Raw genomic sequence first — 17,459 nt, 5'->3', positions numbered from 1 at the left:
CCTTTGTTACTCGGATGTTTTTGAACTGCAACTCCCAGAAACCCCAGCCAGCACAGTTGGTGGTGAAGGCTTCTGGGAGTTGCAGTCCAAAACTCCTGAGTAACCCAAGGTTAAGAACCAGTGATTTAGTCCATCACTATTGATATTGCTGAATAATGTGCAGTAACAAAGTTTTGACATGCTTTGTTGTCATTTTTGTGCACAGGGAGAAAAATCATTTTGTTTACTTTTCAAGTTATTAAATATCAGATATCCATGTTCCTTCAGCACAACAAATGCCATTGTTTGACTCTGAGGGAAAGTTTTGAGAATATTATGGCAGGTTCACAAAAATGTAGGATGTACATCAGCAAAAAGCACCACTGTACTGCTTACAGATTCTCTGTGGTATGACACTATAACTAAAACAAATCTAAAAGTCAAGATGCTAACAACTTAGGGCTTTTACAATATACAGTTTACATATTATATATCGTAAGGTAAAGGTAAAGGTAAAGGTAAAGGTACCCCTTGACAATTTGTCCAGTCGTGTCCGACTCTAGGGGGCGGTCCTCATCTCAGTTTCCAACCCATAGAGCTAGCGTTTGTCCAAAGACAATCTTCCATGGTCACATGGCCAGTGCGACTAGACACGGAATGCCGTTACCTTCCCACCATGGTGGTACCTATTTATCTACTTACATTTGAATGCTTTCAAACTGCTAGGTTGGCGGGAGCTGGGACAAGCGACAGGAGCTCACTCGATTACGTGGATTCAATCTTATGACTGCTGGTCTTCTGACCTTGCAGCACAGAGGCTTCTGCAGTTTAACCCGCAGCGCCACCATGTCATATCACCACCTGTATATCATATACCTCCTTCATGGATTGCTGCCTTGTCGTGGCGAAGGGGCTTGAGTAACTCAGAGAAGCTATGGGCTATGCCGTGCAGGGACACCCAAGACGGACAGGACATAGTGGAGAGTTCCGACTAAACGCAATCCACCTGGAGTAGGAAATGGCAAGCCACTCCAGTATCTTTGCCAAGAACGCCCCATGATCAGAAACAAAAGGCTAAAAGATATGACGCTGGAAGATGGGCCCCTCAGGTCGGAAGGCGTCCAACATGCTACTGAGGAAGAGTGGAGGACAAGTACAAGTAGCTCCAGAGCTAATGAAGTGGTTGGGCCAAAGCCGAAAGGACGCTCAGCTGTGGACGTGCCTGGAAGTGAAAGGAAAGTCCAATGCTGTAAAGAAAAATACTGCATAGGAACCTGGAATGTAAGATCTATGAACGTTGGGAAGCTGGAGGTGGTCAAACAGGAGATGGCAAGAATAAACATTGACATCCTGGGCATCAGTGAACTAAAATGGACAGGAATGGGCGAATTCAGCTCAGATGATTATCATATCTACTACTGTGGGCAAGAATCCCGTAGAAGGAATGGAGTAGCCCTCATAGTCAACAAAAGAGTGGGAAAAGCTGTAATGGGATACAATCTCAAAAATGATAGAATGATGTCAATACGAATCCAAGGCAGACCATTCAACATCACAATAATCCAAGTGTATGCACCAACCAGCATTGCTGAGGAGACTGAAATTGAACAATTCTATGAAGATTTACAACACCTTCTAGAACTGACACCAAAGAAAGATGTTCTTCTCATTCTAGGGGACTGGAATGCTAAAGTAGGGAGCCAAGAGATAAAAGGAACAACAGGGAAGTTTGGCCTTGGAGTTCAGAACGAAGCAGGACAAAGGCTAATAGAGTTTTGTCAAGAGAATAAGCTGGTCATCACAAACACTCTTTTCCAACAACACAAGAGGCGACTCTATACATGGAAATCACCAGATGGGCAATATCGAAATCAGATTGATTATATTCTCTGCAGCCAAAGATGGAGAAGCTCTATACAGTCAGCAAAAACAAGACCTGGAGCTGACTGCGGTTCTGATCATCAGCTTCTCATAGCAAAATTCAAGCTTAGACTGAAGAGAGTAGGAAAAACCACTGGGCCACTCAGGTATAATCTAAACCAAATCCCTTATGAATACACAGTGGAAGTAAAGAACAGATTTAAGGAACTAGATTTGGTGGACAGAGTGCCTGAAGAACTTTGGATAGAGGCTCGTAACATTGTCCAGGAGGCAGCAACGAAAACCATCCCAAAGAAAAGGAAATGCAAGAAAGCAAAGTGGCTGTCCAACGAGGCCTTAGAAATAGCAGAGAGGAGAAGGGAAGCAAAATGCAAGGGAGATAGGGAAAGTTACAGAAACTTGAATGCAGACTTCCAAAGAATAGCAAGGAGAGACAAGAGGGCCTTCTTAAATGAACAATGCAAAGAAATAGAGGAAGATAACAGAAAAGGAAAGACCAGAGATCTGTTCAGGAAAATTGGACATATTAGAGGAACATTTTGCGCAAAGATGAACATGATAAAAGACAAAAATGGGAGGGACCTAACAGAAGCAGAAGACGTCAAGAAGAGGTGGCAAGAATACACAGAGGAATTATATCAGAAAGATTTGGATATCCCGTACAGCCCAGACAATGTAGTTGCTGACCTTGAGCCAGACATCCTGGAGAGCGAAGTCAAGTGGGCCTTAGAAAGCCTGGCTAACAACAAGGCCAGTGGAGGTGATGGCATTCCAGTTGAACTATTTAAAATCTTGAAAGATGATGCTGTTAAGGTGCTACATTCAATATGCCAGCAAATTTGGAAAACTTAACAGTGGCCAGAGGATTGGAAAAGATCAGTCTACATCCCAATCCCAAAGAAAGGCAGTGCCAAAGAATGCTCCAACTACCGTACAATTGCACTCATTTCGCACGCTAGCAAGGTTATGCTCAAAATCCTGCAAGGTAGGCTTCAGCAGTATGTGGACCGAGAACTCCCAGAAGTACAAGCTGGATTCCGAAGAGGCAGAGGAACTCGAGACCAAATTGCTAACTTGCGCTGGATTATGGAGAAAGCCAGAGAGTTCCAGAAAAATATCTACTTCTGCTTCATTGACTATGCGAAAGCCTTTGACTGTGTGGACCACAGCAAACTATGGCAAGTTCTTAAAGAAATGGGAGTGCCTGACCACCTTATCCATCTCCTGAGAAACCTATATGTGGGACAGGAAGCAACAGTTAGAACTGGTCATGGAACAACTGAGTGGTTCAAAATTGGGAAAGGAGTACGGCAAGGCTGTATATTGTCCCCCAGCTTATTTAACTTATATGCAGAATACATCATGCGGAAGGCTGGACTGGAAGAAACCGAAGCCGGAATTAAGATTGCCGGAAGAAATATCAACAACCTCCGATATGCAGATGATACCACTCTGATGGCAGAAAGTGAGGAGGAATTAAAGAACCTTGTAATGAGAGTGAAAGAGGAAAGTGCAAAAAACGGTCTGAAACTCAACATCAAAAAAACTAAGATCATGGCCACTGGTCCCATCACCTCCTGGGAAATAGAAGGGGAAGATATGGAGGCAGTGTCAAATTTTATCTTCCTGGGCTCCATGATCACTGCAAATGGAGACAGCAGCCCTGAAATTAAAAGACGCCTTCTTCTTGGGAGGAAAGCGATGACAAATCTTGACAGCATCTTGAAAAGCAGAGACATCACCTTGCCAACAAAAGTCCGAATAGTCAAAGCTATGGTTTTTCCTGTCGTGATGTATGGAAGTGAGAGCTGGACCATAAAGAAAGCAGACCGCCGAAGAATTGATGCCTTTGAATTGTGGTGCTGGAGGAGGCTCTTGAGAATCCCCTGGACTGCAAGGAGAACAAACCTATCAGTTCTAAAGGAAATCAACCCTGAGTGCTCACTGGAAGGACAGATCCTGAAGCTGAGGCTCCAGTACTTTGGCCATCTCATGAGAAGAAAAGAGTCATTGGAAAAAACCTTGATGTTAGGAAGGTGTGATGGCAAGAGGAGAAGGGGACGACCGAGGATGAGATGGCTGGACAGTGTCTGCGAAGCAACCAACATGAACCTGACACAACTCCGGGAGGCAGTAGAAGACAGGAGGGCCTGGCGTGCTCTGGTCCATGGGGTCACGAAGAGTCGGACACGACTAAACGACTAAACACACACATATCATATACAGTTTAAATATTGCTTTTTAAAAAGTAGAGTTCTTCAGTTCATTAAAACATAAAGTTATAGGTAAGACGCTATCAACACATCTTTATGGTTCAGTTTGTATCACTGGAAATTCATGTCTCAGCTTCTTCCTTACTGTGAAGGGATCCCACTGATTATTGTTAAACAGCCACTTAATGTTGAGCCTTTGCCCCAGATTCTTTCCAGATTCCCCTTTGTTCCAAATACAGTGGTGCCTCACTAGATGATGATAATCAGTTCCACTGAAATCGCTGTTTAGCAAAATCATTGTCTAGCGAAAAGCATTTCCCCATTGGAATGCATTGCAACCTGTTTAATGCATTCCAAAGGGGAAGAATCGTCATTGTCTAGCGAAGATCGGCCATAGGAAAGCCGCTTTGCAAACTGTCGATCAGCTGTTTAAATCACTGTCCTGCGAAGCTTAGGTCCCGAAAACACCTGTTTTGCGAGCGTGGAGGGAGCTGTCAAAATTGTTGTCTAGCGAAAATCGGTTTGCGAAACAGGGACCAAACATTGTCCAGTGAAATTCCCCCATAGGAATCACTGTTTTGCGAATCACTATAGCGATCACAAAAAGCCAATGTCTAGCGAAAAAACGGTCATGTGGAGTAACTGTCTAGCGAGGCACCACTGTAATAATAATAATAATGCTGCTCATTGGGCATTTTCAGACTGATAGTAGTTTATTAAAAAGGTACTGACTTTCTAAGAAATCAAAGCTGCCATTGTGCTACATTTCTTTAAGTGTAAAGCTTCAGAATTATTAATGAATTATTACAATTATTACAATTATTTCAGACTGATGTAATGCATCAAAATATATATGATTATATTCATGTGGATGATCGGCAGGATTTCTGCAGGCAACTACACTGGGCCATGAATCCACCACAACTAATGCCTGGAGGACATGAGCATGCAGCAACAGGTATGTTTGACTGACACTCTGTTGAGCTGAGGAGGGATCTGCCGCAGTAGAATGAGTGCATGTGTGTTAGAGAGGAATTGGACAGATGTGAAGGATTATTTCTTTATTCCATTGCCTCCCCAGGTTTACCACTGTTTAACTTTTGCCCTATTTTGCTACTACAGTATGACCTCCATATCCACGGGGGATTGGTTCCATGCTTCCCTGTGGATGCTGAAAATGTGGATAATAGCAAACACTATTATAATTATGAATGCTATACATAGCACAGGGACGTGATGGCACTGCAGGTTAAACTGCGGAAGCCTCTGTGCCGCAAGTTCAGAAGACCAGCAGTCGTAAGATTAAATCCATGCAACAGAGTGAGCTCCCATCGCTTGTCCCAGCTCCTGCCAACCTAGCAGTTCGAGAGCATGTAAAAATGCGAGTAGATAAATAGGTACCACCTCGGTGAGACCAAAGAAATTGTCTTTGGGCACACACTGGCTCTATGGCTTGGAAACGGGGATGAGCACCACGCCCTAGAGTCAGACATGACTGGATTAAATGTCAAGGGGAACCTTTACCTTTATACATAGCATGGTCTCTGGCTCCCTCTAATGGTCAGTTCTAGTAATGACATCATGGGAATATATTTCTATAGCAAATGCTATACATACCATGGTCTCTCCCTCCCTCTATTGGTCAGTTCTGGTAATTTCATTATATACACACATAAACCCCACAACACATATGATCCTTGTTTTAATATTTTTAATGTTTCCAGACTGTGGATAAGTGAATCAGCAGATACTGACCCTGTGGATAAAGTGAGGGAAGAAAGTCAACTACAATAAGACTTGTTTATCCACAGGGTCAGTATCCGCTGATTCACTTATCCACAGTCTGGAAACATTAAAAATATTAAAACAAGGACTTTGTGCTACCTCTTTCCCTCATGATTTGGCTGTCCATACCACTACCTCCTCCCAATTTCTGTCCTCCACCATCCCTTGCCTACTACTTCTATTGCACATGCTGCCTTTTCTTTTCTTGTTTGTACTTCCACTCCCTTGCTGTTTTTAAAAAAAACATTATTTGGTATCATAAACTGAAATGTACATTTCACATTACTGTTTTCAGGAGAAGAATTTATTCTTAGTAAAATGTGTACAGCGCAAGAGGGTGACAACATAGCAGACTTTTCACCATTTTTAACTCGTTGTTTTACCTGTCGAATCCGCTGCCTTCTAGACAGTACTTCTGGCTTTCTTGTAAGTAACCATATATGCTGTATGTTGCTGGTTAATTGCCACATAATGACTTGTGTCAAATGTAGAAATTTGGGAACAGCCATTTCCTATATTTCAGTAATCAGACCTTTGGATTTATTCAAATATTTCCAGAAATATTGTTGCGGCAAAGTGGTACAGAACTGCAGCTACAATGCCTACATTAAGGATGAAACTGTTACCTTGTGCTGATGGCCACTAACTTAGATCTCATGGGCACTGTGGTCCCAGAGATCAGCTACTGGGAGAGAGAGCAGGAGAGGATTATTTCCTGTAGCCTGCTTAGTTTTGGGCTTCCCTGAGGGAAATAGGGCAATGGGGAATTGGACTATTAGTCTAATCCAGCAGGGGTTTCCTTACAATCTTGCTTCTGGTGAGGTATCATTGAAGGTCACTTGGAGATAAGAAGCATGGCAGAATGATGGTAGACGATTGATACTACCTATGACCATTAATTTTCTCCTCTTCCTAGCCCTCTGAGATCTTATTTTTGGCAAAGTTCTGCTCTAAAACATTGTATAATTGTGAAGTCATTATTTGCCACAGCTAGCAGTGATGTGCGCATGGCAAATGTATCTAACGACTGTCATATCAACTGTTTGATATACATCTTCATGTAGAAAAAGTGCATGTGCATTATTTTTCACAACAGGCAAACCAGGCACAAGAGGGGAGCCTCATGCATTCCATTCCTATGTCTGTTCCTTTCACGTATCAAGCAAAGGGAAGAATGTCCCCCCCCAAAAAAAACAGAACACGTAAATAAAAGGAGTGAAATCTTTTGCATTCTTCTGCCTTATCTAGCTATGCTCCTTCACTTCAAGCATCTTCAACTCTAATTCAATTTACTCCAGTATGAGAGATAAACTGTATGAAACAATGAAGCTGAAGAAACCACAGCTTCTTTGTAACCACATATACCCCAGACAAAGCAAACAGGTAGATATGAATAAGCACTTGTCTTGTGACATCTCTTTAGGGTCTGTACATATACAGGTCTGATGAAATACATGGGTCAATTTTTAATATATGATGTACATATGGTATTTCTACACAAAAATGGAACTAACAGAAAATTGTTCCAAGCGAAATGTCTTGCATATGGAAAGGAACCTGCCCTTTTAAAAAAGGCTTTTTGCAAAATCTTTGTAAAATCCTTACTTAACATTGGTCACAGCAAATCCACTTGAAATCCACAGCTTTCTCCCTTTTGCTCAGAGCGACATCCATGGGGCTAGTATACAGTGGGGTCTTGACTTACGAACGGCTCGACATACGAACGTTTCGACTTACAAACCACTCTCATAGGAATATATGGACTCGACTTATGAACTTAGATTCGAGTTACGAGCTCTTTTTTTCCTTTTTTTAAAACCTAAGTCATCTTAGGTTAGAAGGAAAAAAGAAAAAATATCCCCCTCTAGTGGCAGAAGGCGGAATAGCAGCTTCCCATTAGTTTCTATGGACGAAAAGAGCAGATACGGATTAAATGGTTTTCAGTGCATTCCTATGGGAAATGCAGATTCGACTTAAGAACTTTTCAACCTGAGAACTGCCTTCCGATACGGATTAAGTTCGTAAGTCGAGACCCCACTGTATTTTATTCATTCCTTTAATCCTTATCCATCTCACAATGGCCTTCCCAATCTCATGTGTTAGTTCAGGCTCATAAATAGTGACTGACCCGGGATCACCCAATGATTCCATCATTCCCAAGATCCTATGTTGCCCATCAGGGTGGGCAACTTCCTGTAGTCCATGGGCTCCATTGAGTTTGAGAACCCCCTCTAAAACTCTTGGGAGGCATACCATCAGTAAAATTCTACTTAAATGCATTGGCTCTCTCTGGTAACTTCAGAGATGAGAAGCAAGATTATGGTGATCTGAGACATAGGAAACAAGAGGAGAAGCATTCAGTGTGGAAGGGTTAGTAATTTATGGGGAGATGTTCCTTGCAGTTGTATTCTTTGGTTTACAGTGGCAGTGGCTCCATTTCTTATTTTCTCCAGTTGTAGCAGGGCTACCAAAATTCAGCTACACTGGTAGAAACAGGTCAGGATAGTTGGGGAAGGGATATATGTGACCTGTAAGCTTTGTGTTGCTTACCACTGCTGTACATGTGGAAGTGGATCTCACAATGATTTTTTTTTTGCCTTACTGCAATTGCCTTTAGTATTTCATGCGTCAGTCTTCTTGACATATGTTTCCAGCATGGCATGGGGTTTAGCTACGTTAAAGTGCTACAGCAATGTATGAATCTGTCCAATATAATGATAGTGTCCTTGTATATCAGGAAAAAAAGTTACAGTCTGTCAATATTATACTTTGTTTTTGTACAGCTAAATATTTAGAGTTCCTTCTGTGTTTTGCTATTTTCAGACCATGCATTTCCAGGGTAAACTGAAATTTCTCTTTGGGCAGAAAAGGAAATCATCCTCAGGAGCTATTTTACCCCCTCAGCTCTCTTTATTCTGCATAGTGGTACCACTTCTGCTTCCTTCTGTGACTGATGTGAAGTTAAAAAGCCTTTTTGTGAAAACAAGATGCAAATCTGATCACACAGCTGCAACAGATATAAAGCAAGTCCAAATTCCATTTTTAATACTTATTCTTCATGTGGTCGTTCCTTGGATGATTTTGTTAATGCATTGAGCTATATATTTTAAGTTCTTAATTTTCCATTGTAGTGATTTCAAGTAAACTAAAGTTCCCAATTGTCAGTAGTTAAATACTGCTGTTAGATCAATAATGATCTGAATAATCAAATACTGTAAGGTGCAAGCCACCCATCTGGAAAAATAAACTTGGATATATTGCTAAATATTTAAATCTGAGCAATGCAATGCAATTTTGCAGCCATTCTCAACAGGGGCCCTCTGGAGGCCCTCATACATTTAAAGGGGGCTACCAACTAGAAACAATTTTTCACACATCACCTTATAAGGTTTGTTATACCACTTATACAATCCTGATTCAGCCTGTATTTCTTTCATATTCTGTTTATGGCCATGGCCAAAATAAAAATATGAGAATAGCTGGATACAGGGACATTTCCAAACATGACACGATCAAACTGAAAAATGAGAGACCTATTCTACTGCATGCTGTGCATAATTAATCTGGTCCTGTAAATAGTAAGGATGAGATTTTGAAAGTGTATAGCTGCTGTCATACACTTTATATGGAGGCAGCCTCCATAGGGCCCGTTCCTCCATGCAGCTTTGCAAATTGCAGGAAATCCTTGTGACTTCCATGGTGACTCCCTCATGATCCCCACTTTTCCAATGGTTCATAGAAGAAGTGTGGAAACATCATGGAGTTGAGGAGGCTGCTCTACTTCCTGCTGGTCTGAGGGTTCCTGGTCTCATAATTTGGCCTGCTGAATTATGGGACTGGGAATCTTTGATTTCTGAAAAGCCCGTCTCTAGTGAATAGTACTTTTGGAGAGAATAGAAATCTATTGTGTACACACAAATTATGTCAAAGTGATTTTTCCAGCACAATTCTGGGACATGTTATTTACTTGTATTGTAATTTATTAAGCTGTTTTCTTATCATTTGATTTTCACAGCTCAAAGTCCATTTCTGCACAGTATATGGCGGATTTTCATAGAAGAAATACTTTTCAAGAAGGTATTACTCTTTTTAATTTATTTTCCTCCACAGTACTCATTTAACATAATGTGGAAAATGTTTCACAAACTTTTCTCTTTCTCTGAACATAATACTTATAAGGGGCAATTTTCTAGTCTCCCTTCACCAATTAAAGGGGTTCAAGGTATTCGTGTATAAATGCATGGTAACAACTGCCATCTTTTGAGAAACATTTGCAGTTCTCTAGCTCTTTTGCAATCTGACTAATACAAACAGAGACCAATAGGAGCTCACAGTAACTAATCCACCAGAGAGACAGTCCCTAGTCAGTGTCTAGAGGCTATGACTGAGTGGCTGAGTGTCAGCAAAACTGAACTGAATCTGCACAAGATGGAGATGATGCTGGTCACATGGGAATAGACAAATCCGACGGTCACTTCTCTAATGACTGATGAAGAAAGAATTCCCCTTGTGAACCACCAGGTAAGGAGCTTGGCCAACTTATAAGGTGCAATGGTCCTTTTGGAGAAACAGTGGAAACTGGCCAAAACCAGCACTTTATCATCTGTTCCTGGTCCAGAAATGTTGTTCTTACTTGAAGAAGGCAGAATCACCACACTGATCCAGGCAACTGTCACCTTGAGATTAGAATAATGTAATTCATTCTACATGGGGCTACCGTTGAATGCTATTTGGAAGCTACAGATGGTACAACATGTGGCAACTAGGTTGTTAATGAGCGCTTCCTGTCATGATCATATAACACCTATTTTGTGGCAAGGATTTATTATATGGTAATATATACAAGACAACATTGTCTACTAGACTTTAGTTTGTGTGTGTAATTTTTATTTCAATTTTTATCATTTATGAGAATAATTTTATTACTTGATTGTTGTAAAACTATTGTAGTGCACAACATTCTGGGTATCTTCAAACAGAAGAATGACATATAAATGAAAATACTAACTAAATGAGAATACAGACATAGGTGCCACCCTTTAAATTTTTGCTTCCCATTGACCAATTACAAACCAAAGCAAATGCATTTGCAAAAGGTATTGGTGCACAGAACTTGTGCTAGAAAAAAGGTGTTTTTCAGCATTTCAGGAATTTCTGTTGCTATTTATTAATGTATCATTGAATTTGATCTAGCTTTTTGTTGCTGAACAGATAGATATTGCTCTGCAATAATGGAACTGAAAAGGGGTGTCCTTTCATGTCTGTGATTTGTTAATGCTGGGTAATAGGCTTGGATTTTTCTCTGTACAGAACAAACTGGAATGCTCAGTACTGAATTGACTATATAAATAGATACTTAACTTAATTATTCCTTTAGTAACATACTCACCACCAAAAACATTTTTACTCAAACCTTATAGGAGAGAATAATAGGGAAAATGGCATTTCCTTAGTGAAGCTGCAAGCGAACAAAGACCACTGGGTTTGGATACAGGCGAATACTCAGGTTCAGTATAGAGATGGTTCTTCAGAATATGCCATTGCTCTTCAGCAAACTCCCAGGTAAGTTTGTTTAGACATTTGGAAGCTTTCAAAGACAAAAATATTTCATGAGAAGGAAGTGAAGACTTATTCTGGTTACACAGAGTGGTTGGTCCTCTTACCACTCAGTCACACTGTCTGCCTGGATGGGTTATATCCAGGAGGATCAGCACACGAGTGGTTGGGAAATGCCTCCTATGGCCGGCTCTTTCCCCAGTCCTCTGAATTGCTTACTCCTGGGTGCTTCAGGGAAAATACACATAAGCAGGTTGTTGCTTCTGATTGCAAACCAACTCTGCCTAAAAGTCAAAATAACCCCAAATCTTTCAAAGCCTCCAAACATCCTCAGACACCAGGTTTAGTACCACCAACCCCTTACAGATGTCTGAGCGAACCACAGCTTGAGTAAAACTTCGTAAGTTTATTAAAAAGCAAAATTGGCAAAGCATAACAACCTAACAAAAAGGTTAAATAACCTTTTATATAACCACAGCATATTCAGCAGTGAATACAAAAAGCATAATCAGGTAGCATACACAGAATTACAGTCCTCAAGGTATAACAGGGCTTTCCTCACAGGAAAACAAGAAACTCTAATATAAAGCTGAGCTATACTTACAAGTGCATATAGAGCTCTCCATAGGAGGTAGCACACAGCATTGCATGAATATCCTATGTCATTTATTTCCTGATGATAATGAACCAACTCTCACTAGCTACCTTCCTTATATCCCATCATCCATCCATGATCCTGAGGACTCCACCAATGACACTGCTTTTTAAATTGGCCCTAGCTGTACCAGCCAAGTTCTGCTAATTCACTCTAGGTGCAACAAGGACTCCATCCTCTGCCCACAATCAAGGTCATGATGTCTTCTTTAGCACTGCTGCTCTTATACAGTTCTTAAAATACATGAGCATAGTGGGTTCAACTTAGGCATTTTACAGTACCTGTATTTAAAAACTTGACAAAACTGCTGTTTCCCTCACAAAGTATTCTAAAAAGAAACCTTAATTTGCCATCTTATATAGGGTCAAAAGCACATTGCTGCTTCTGGTGGGGAGCAGTCCTGAGCCACAATTCAGTGTAGAAATACACTTAACCAGAATGATGTGGTGTATTTTTCTCCCTCTCACTGCTACAGCATATGGTCACATCCCTAAAATTGTGTTGTTATAGAGGATTTTGTTTTGTAGCTGAAGATTAGACAAAATCACCTTCAGATTTATGCCAATATGAGTTACTCTACGAAACCTCACAAAAGAGAAAAACAGCAAGTATTTGCTGTCAGTTTTATGAATTAATGTTATCTAATATTTTATGTTCCTCAAGGAGAGAGCTTAATGAAGAGCAGAGCTTTTTCTAAATTATTTTACATCTGTATACACCCAGTTCAGAGACCATTTAGGAATCTGTGCCTAAATAAGACACCACACAATGGTTTAGATCAGGAATGAGAGCACATATCCCACTCTTTTCTAAAGGCTGGATGGCATCGGTATCCTGGGTCATGCCCCTGATTTCATTGGTAACAAAGGGTTTGTGGCCAACTTTGTGCATAGCTTGTTGCCTGAAATGGGATGGCACATGCAGGGGATCCCTGCTATCAGCCATGATTAGTGATCCTGGGGCAACAGTTAAGGTTCCTCTTAGCACAGCTCTTGCCTTCCTGGTAGACAGGGGAGCACCACAAGATAGAATCTTTGGTCTTTTCTCCAATCAGTGATTGATGATATTCATCTCCCATTAGCTACTTCAGGGCAGAGCTTAGAAGCAATGGAAGGAACTCTCTGGGATCCACCATCAGCCAGATATTTCTCATCTCTGATTTCGATAATACATTGTATAAACCAATGGAGGGGAACCTTTGGTTTTCCAGGTGTTGTTGGTTTCCAGCTCATCCCGCACTTAGAAATTCATTCATCCATGTCTCTTAGGACAGGCAGGGAGTCATGAAAAATATTCATTTGTTCTGTATCTGCATGGTCACCATGCTTAGAGGAGAGCAAATAGTTCCTCTTCCCAAAGATGATCCAGTTTTTTTAAATCCCTGATCTTCCATGGCTGAGTGGATGCTATACTTGTTATGGATGGAGAAGAAAGAGTTATTCAGATTAGTGACAGAATTTACATGTGTTGTTGTATGATTATATCCCATACTTTAGATCAGCTTTCACACACACAAAAGAGAGAGTGAAAGCATGCTTGTAGGACCCTGGTAAAAGATCATGCCAAAAGTCAACATGACAACCTACATGCCATTTTCTGTGGATCTAATTTATTTTAAAAGGCGAAGACCTTTCTCTTCAGGCAAGCTTTCCCTGAGTGACTGGCTGCCTAAGTGGGATTTTTGAATGGATGGTTGTGCCTTACTGTTTTGAATGTGTTTTTGGTGTTGCTTTTGTTTATTGTTTTTAGAGTCCTATTTGTATGATCCTTTTCAGTATTTGTATACTTACTATTTTTAGCTTTAAATATTGTCCTTTAATGATGTAACCTGCCTTTAGTCCTTTTTAAGGAGAAAGGAGCGTTAAACACATTTTGAATAAATAAATACATTGTTGTGGATGTGTTGACTCATCAAATCCCCATTGATTCAGTGGTCCTACTATAGTGAAATTTTCTACACTAAGCAATAGGATTTTGGCCAATTTATACTACAATTCATAATACAATATAAGGTTAAAAATATGCTAATCCAACTCTTTCCAGTAATGTGGCATATCAGTATAAATATCCATTATATATTTCTGTATTACAAATTACTGAAAAACCATTCTTCCGTTATCATATCACTGCCAATCATCCTTGTGGTTGTTCTTATTAATATTATCATCATACTGGCTGATTGTTTTTTTTCCTTTTCTTTGGCTGACAGGGAAGATAGAATTCCAAAGATACCAAACAGCATTGCAACCATGAAAAGGAACAGGGAAACATTGGGACAGAAGAAACATAGTAAGTGGAGCTCAAGGAAGAAAGAGCAGGATAATATAAAAGTGAAATTTGAACGCAATTCAAATAATGAGGAATTTTTCATTCAGCAAGAATTTGTTAATCCTGCTGTCTCGTTGCTTGGTGTCCAGCACAATAACAATGGACATGGCATGTGGACTTCAAGAAATCCTCCAAGTTCTTGTTCTAGAAGCCAGCACAACGAGAACATGTATTCAAACAAAACTTTGAGACCTCGCTACAATAGAGATCAGCAGCTCTTTGGTTTGTCATCAACCTGTTCTTCCCCCTGGGGTGGCATAGAAAGTTGCCATCCTTATCCAAGCTTGCAGCAATTCACACTAGACAGTTACTCAGGAGAATATATGAAGGTACAATGCCCACCAGTATCCCCAGAAACTCTGTACAACACTCATAACATGCCGATCAAAACAGAATATGATTCAGATTCTGAAAACATAGCTAGTAGTTATACCATTTCACCAAGTCAGGTTTGGATGGATGAAAACTACACAATGAAAAAGCAGTCAATGGAATTTTCTTCTAGGGTCCACCTTAAAACAGAACTAGACCTCGGCGAGCAATTCTTCCCTTGCCAAACCCCAAAGCATTGTGTCTACTCACCATATAACTGGCAACACGTAGTAATGCATCATACCAATAACCTCAATAGAAATGGAGTTGGCAAAGTTGTGCGTAATAAGGAGGCAACTTCTTTGAGCCCTCAAAAGCCCATCTGTATAGAAACAACACAGAGAGAGCCAGCTTCATATTACTGCAATCAGTTTTATAGTGCAAATTTGATTGATGAGAGGGGGCTGAACGGCCAGGTTCTGAAGACACACTCTGAATTTAAAAATCCCAAGATTGTTCAGTCGGTTAAACATGAACCTTTGGACCCTCCTTTTGTATCTGACAATGGTCAGGATGGAGTACAGACTTCTCTCCATGAAACTGCATTAGCAAGTTTTCATCCTCATAAGATAATGCGGCAGCAAAGTGTATAATGTGTTAGGGAGATTCCAAATGTTCACATCAGCATTAGTAGTTTAGAGATGGTACCCAAACAGGACATATCTCATCAATAAGAGATTTCCCATTATAGGGATTCAGATCTGTGTGTGTGTTGGTCCTATTTAACACATGAATTGTGGAAGATGGGGTATTGCTAATTAAGATGCCAATTGCTCACATAACATGATCTGTAAAAGTGCCCTTAATAGTTATATAAGTATGACATAATATTTCGCAGATAATTGCTTTTAAAATACAAGAATAATTAAAATGTTTCATTTAATAGGAAAATATTTGAATGAAACTACAAGCAGTTGATTACTTGTGGCCAATGGTAGCTGTACCAACTGGGTTAGGACTGTCTCCTGTGTTATTTATGCAATTAGATGAAGAGGAATTAAAAAGAAACAGATTGGTTTTGTTTTTTTGTTTTTTTGAAAAAGGGCATTTCCTTGCAGGAAAACGAGGAAGGAAGAGGAAGAAGGTGATATCAGACATAGTATTTAAGCCAAAGTGGGTCTTTATAAGGGACGGGGGAAACTGAAGGCACTGCAGTCTGTGTAGGGCAAGAGTTATAGAAAGGACAGATGGGGAAGGAGAAATAAAATTAAAACTGTGCCAAGGACTGAAAGGCAACCCAGCAACAGCTCATATCTTTATACGAAGATGCTGGCACAGTTTCAGGTAAAATATTTTAGCCACATTGAAATGAATCAAAAGATTTGCAGTGTTAAATTGGATAACCACAGGATGTCCATGCATACTTCATGAAACAAGGTTGGTTAGCCTAGCTTCCAGAGCCTGTGAATTGCCCCAGTGGCATCTTCAGATTCCTCAATTTTTGCCTATTCTCCTTTGTTTTCAAGGTTTAAATTGCTGTGGCTTGCTATCTCTGATTGCATTGATCAGGAAAGTCCTATTTGGTTGTTGATGGTTGACAGTGGCTAGTGCTCTTCTGCTTTTATGAGCCAGGAGGACAGGCATTTATGCTGATTCAACTGTTGTGCTATATTACTAACATTTGTAATCTGGGGAAACAGCATGATGCCTAGCACTGAAGTGCCAATAACAAAATATGACTATCTCTAATGTTTCTAGTTTTCATATTGGAGTGTTTTGCCTTCTCATTATATTTTATAAGAGAATAGCAGTACAGCTTTGTAATTCAAATTAGCTAAAAACCCTGTAACAATCAATGTACATATAATTAAGTCAACATGTACTGGAGCTTGCAAAAATCAAATATTATCATTGGGCATTTTGTTTATCCACGTGTAATGTCTGTTGCCTCGCTGAGTAAAGTAGTAGTTTAGGGATACCTGATCAAGATAATAAATTTCATATTCTGAGAGTATTCATGGGAAATGTATTATAAGCAATTTATCAGCATAAGAACAATTCTACTACCAAGTCAAACATGAGTAGTAATATTATTTTAAGTATTATAATCACAATAATATATATAAAACATAGGCAGATCAATTAATATTTTACCTTAGTAATTTTTACAGTTAAAATATACCATCGGCTGCTCCAGAGTCTATATTGTAAGTTATATAGCAGTATTAACATGAATAAATAATTCTGTGAAAAAAAAAACAATTTTGTTTGCAAGTCAAACATCGTTGATTTTCAGTCTTAAAGTTAATTGGTTGCACATGCAGAACAATTAATGTAATCTATAAATGTCAAATGTCTGGTGTTTAAGCAAGAGAGAACTACAGAAATATATTTCGATAATATGCATAGTATTACTATGCGTAATATAGTGTACAAAATTTATTATATAATAGCAGCTATAGTGGTCTGAAAAATATATCAAGCTGAGCTGAAGCAGAATAAATTGTAAACAAAAAGGCTTATATTGTTGCTTATTTTGGTATTCTTTTCTGGAGAAGAAAAAGTCATCAAATTAGAAGTTTCTGCATTGTTGTCCAGCTGCTGAAACAATTGCACTATTGGGTGAGTTTCTGTAAAGGTTTCTCACTCTTAACTTCAACTTTAAAATAATATTTCCTAATTTTATACTCTGCTGCTGTCTGAAAATGTACAATTTAGTATTTGTAAATAAAATTGTCTATGTAAATTGA

The 17,459-nt window shown here is 39.7% G+C and overlaps 1 protein-coding gene across 1 annotated transcript in view; it reads left to right on the top strand.

The window, feature by feature from the left end:
* The window catches only part of AHRR (aryl hydrocarbon receptor repressor), a 62,928-nt gene extending 45,469 nt beyond the window's left edge, over positions 1-17,459 (top strand). Inside the window, exons 6-11 of the mRNA XM_020806228.3 lie at positions 4,902-5,031; positions 6,154-6,284; positions 8,682-8,881; positions 9,874-9,935; positions 11,279-11,420; positions 14,279-17,459. Of these exons, the coding sequence (XP_020661887.3) occupies positions 4,902-5,031; positions 6,154-6,284; positions 8,682-8,881; positions 9,874-9,935; positions 11,279-11,420; positions 14,279-15,362 (1,749 nt within the window). The 3' untranslated portion in view covers positions 15,363-17,459. The remainder of the gene's footprint in view (positions 1-4,901; positions 5,032-6,153; positions 6,285-8,681; positions 8,882-9,873; positions 9,936-11,278; positions 11,421-14,278) is intronic.

Source organism: Pogona vitticeps, chromosome 6 (assembly GCF_051106095.1).
Source record: "Pogona vitticeps strain Pit_001003342236 chromosome 6, PviZW2.1, whole genome shotgun sequence".
NCBI classification, from domain to species: domain Eukaryota; kingdom Metazoa; phylum Chordata; class Lepidosauria; order Squamata; family Agamidae; genus Pogona; species Pogona vitticeps.
Note: the sequence above shows the minus strand (reverse complement) of the source record. Positions and strands in the feature narration are given on the sequence as shown.